At 32.4% G+C, this 3,258-nt stretch overlaps 1 protein-coding gene across 1 annotated transcript; it reads left to right on the forward strand.

The window, feature by feature from the left end:
- The first annotated feature begins 375 nt into the window (after positions 1-375).
- LOC105315631 (2-hydroxyacyl-CoA lyase 1-like) lies at positions 376-2,802 on the forward strand. Its single transcript, XM_011410344.2, has 7 exons — positions 376-491; positions 726-861; positions 1,366-1,471; positions 1,872-1,955; positions 2,135-2,239; positions 2,304-2,357; positions 2,698-2,802. The coding sequence occupies exons 1-7, from the start codon at positions 455-457 to the stop codon at positions 2,800-2,802; spliced, it is 627 nt and encodes a 208-aa protein (XP_011408646.2). The 5' UTR covers positions 376-454.
- The last annotated feature ends 456 nt before the right edge of the window (positions 2,803-3,258 follow it).

The following is a 3,258-nucleotide window of genomic DNA, read 5'->3' on the forward strand; positions in this document are numbered from 1 at the left end:
GATATATCGTATAGCGGGTATTTTCATGGTGCTTATTTTTGTGGATTTTGTGGTTTCAAGCTTCCCGCGAAATTGAAGTGCCATCCCCTTACAGGCTATGTAAACTGTCAACCATGAAAATTAAGCCACGAATTGCCCCACTAGTAACAAACCATGAAAATATATACCCACAAAAATATCCCACTATACGGTACATATAGATCTAGTAATCATGATTTACAGTGACATATCTATGTATGCATGTAATTTTAAACATCATTGTTATAGCAATTATTTATGAATTACATCTACTTGTGGGGCTAATGAATCTATTAATAATAATTATTATTGTTAATTTTGTTGTACATTACATGTAGTAATTACTATTCTTAATTTTAGTTATCCACCCTGTTGTCCGGACCCACCGCTAACATTATCAGACCCCCTGGATGTGAAAAATGCCGTTAAATGTTTGATGGAAGCTAAAAGACCACTCGTTATCATTGGGAAAGGTATGACTAGCAATGAATATTGATTGATATAAAACTGTAAAATTTGCCATTGAAATTCACAAAAATTTTCTCTATGACTGTACATGTACATATTGAATTTGAGAAGGCGACCTGATTTGAGCAATTTTAAATTGGTCAAGTTATAATTATACAGTATACTATTATCATTATTATTATTATTATTATTATTATTGTTGTAGTAGTAGTAGTAGTTGTTGTTGCTACTATTTTTAGGTGCTGCATATTCAAGAGCTGAACACGAGTTACGTCTGTTATTAGTAAGAGCTAATCTTCCTTTCCTCCCTACCCCAATGGGTAAAGGAGTCCTGCCTGATGATCATCCATTATGTGTGGCAGCTGCTAGATCAAGGTATTGTACAGTCTTTTTAATGTAAAGTCCTGGTCATTATTTAAAAGGAATTCAAATTTCTAGACAATATAAAGTACATGTACATCAAAAAAAATTATAACAATTGAGAATTCTCTTGAAGCCATTTTTAACAAAATACCCTGTACTATAGTACAGGGACTTTCGCCTGATTTTTGAGTAACTTTAAAAGTTCATAAAAAATCCAATTTTGGTTGGAATCAGCTCAAACTTGCTACACAACATAAGAACATGTATATGTATCAGAAAAAGTTATAAAAATGAAGATTTCTCACTTTTTCAATTTTAACAAAATCTGGCCAAAGACATTGTACTATAGTACAGGGACTTTGGCCTGATTTTTGAGTAACTTCAAAAATTCATAAGAAATCCAATTTTGATCCGAATCAGCTCAAACTTGCTACACAACATAAGAACATGTATACGTATTGTATAGTACAGGTTGTTGAAAGTGAAGTGCTAAATGGTACACTCTGTCCTTTGTAGAGCACTGAAAGAAGCTGATGTCATACTATTAGTTGGTGCTAGACTCAACTGGATACTGCATTTTGGAAAACCACCGAGATTAAATGAAAATGTTAAAATAATTCAAGTGAGAGATAGAGATAAATTATTACTAACTGTACAGGGTTCAATAATCAATCTTTTTTATAATGACATCATGGTTGTGGATTGTGTCACTAATAATAGATTGTGTCACTAATAATAGATTGTGTCGCTAATAATAGATTGTGTCACTAATAATAGATTGTGTCACTAATAATAGATTGTGTCACTAATAATAGATTGTGTCACTAATAATAGATTGTGTCACTAATAATAGATTGTGTCGCTAATAATAGATTGTGTCGCTAATAATAGATTGTGTCGCTAATAATAGATTGTGTCACTAATAATAGATTGTGTTACTAACAATAGATTACGTTACTAATAATAGATATGTTACTAATAATAAATTGTGTTACTAATAATAGAATCCTTATCCTTATTAGGTTGATATTAGTCCTGAAGAGATGAGTAATAATGTACCAGCTCATGTCATGCTCTGTGGAAATGCTAAATCAGTTATCAAACAAGTAAATAACAAAATTATAGTTATTTATAATTTTTTTTAATTTTAAAAGTAGAACATTTAATGATAATGATGCTGCTTACATCTTTGTATGCATGTACATGTACATGTGTACGTACCAATTATATTAATTATTTAGGAATGTACATGTACATGTTATTTTTTTTATTTTATTTTTTCCAGTTATTGGACGCTCTTTGTGATATTGGCTTTAAAGGTGTTGATCCATTAGGCAACTGGTGGAGCACTTTAAGAAATAAAATTGATTATAATACCAAACTTAGTCAAGTAAGTTCTTTCATATTAAAAATTTGCTATTATTAATAATAATAATTTATATTATTTGTTTTAGTCACTTGCTAGTCAAGAAAGTGTCCCAATGAACTTTTATTGTGCTTATAAACAAGTGAGGACATAGATACTCTCCCTTTTCTTTTTTTATTATTCTCTCTCTTTCCCTCTCTCCATGTCCTTCTCCTCCCATCTCTCTTTCTCACCTCCTCCCTCTCTCTCTCTTTCTCACCCCCTCCCTCTCTCTCTTTCTCACCCCCTCCCTCTCTCTCTTTCTCACCCCCTCCCTCTCTCTCTTTCTCACCCCCTCCCTCTCTCTCTTTCTCACCCCCTCCCTCTCTCTCTTTCTCACCTCCTCCCTCTCTCTCTCTCCTCTCATTTTATATTCTTTCTCTTTTGCCTTTTTCTCTCTCCCTGTCCTTTTTTACTGTCTCCTCTTTCTCCTTCTCTCTCAGATAACAGATTACATACCTCGTGATGCTATTGTAGTGAATGAAGGAGCCAATACAATGGACATTGGTAGAACTGTTGTCAAAACACACTTCCCTAGACACAGGTAATCATAAATACATGTACATGTACTGTAAACGCTGCATTAGTCCAATTATATATATACATTGGTTTTAAGTTGTGTATACATGTATGTGTACATGACACACAAATTTGCTAAATTAAAAAAACTGCCAGTTGCTATCAATTTAGCAATTACCGTATAGCGGGTTTATTTTGAGGATAACAAATTTCATGAATTTTGTGGATTTTTTAAGATTCGCAAAATTAAAATTTCCTTGAAAATCAATTTAGTACGGTACAAAATGGCAGAATGGGGAAAATTTGCGAAAATTAATTCCGCAAATTTCCAGATATAGGTCATTCGCGAAATTTATTATCCTCAAAAAAAAACCCACTGTACGGTATTCATTCAATTTAGCAATTCCAACTGTATACATGTACATGTCCATACACACTAAGACATCTTGGTTTGAAATGTGTATAATTATATTTTCATTTCTTTT

The sequence above is a fragment of the Amphimedon queenslandica genome, unplaced genomic scaffold (assembly GCF_000090795.2).
Source record: "Amphimedon queenslandica unplaced genomic scaffold, v1.1 AMPQUscaffold_9149_Cont18903, whole genome shotgun sequence".
Lineage (NCBI taxonomy): Eukaryota > Metazoa > Porifera > Demospongiae > Haplosclerida > Niphatidae > Amphimedon > Amphimedon queenslandica.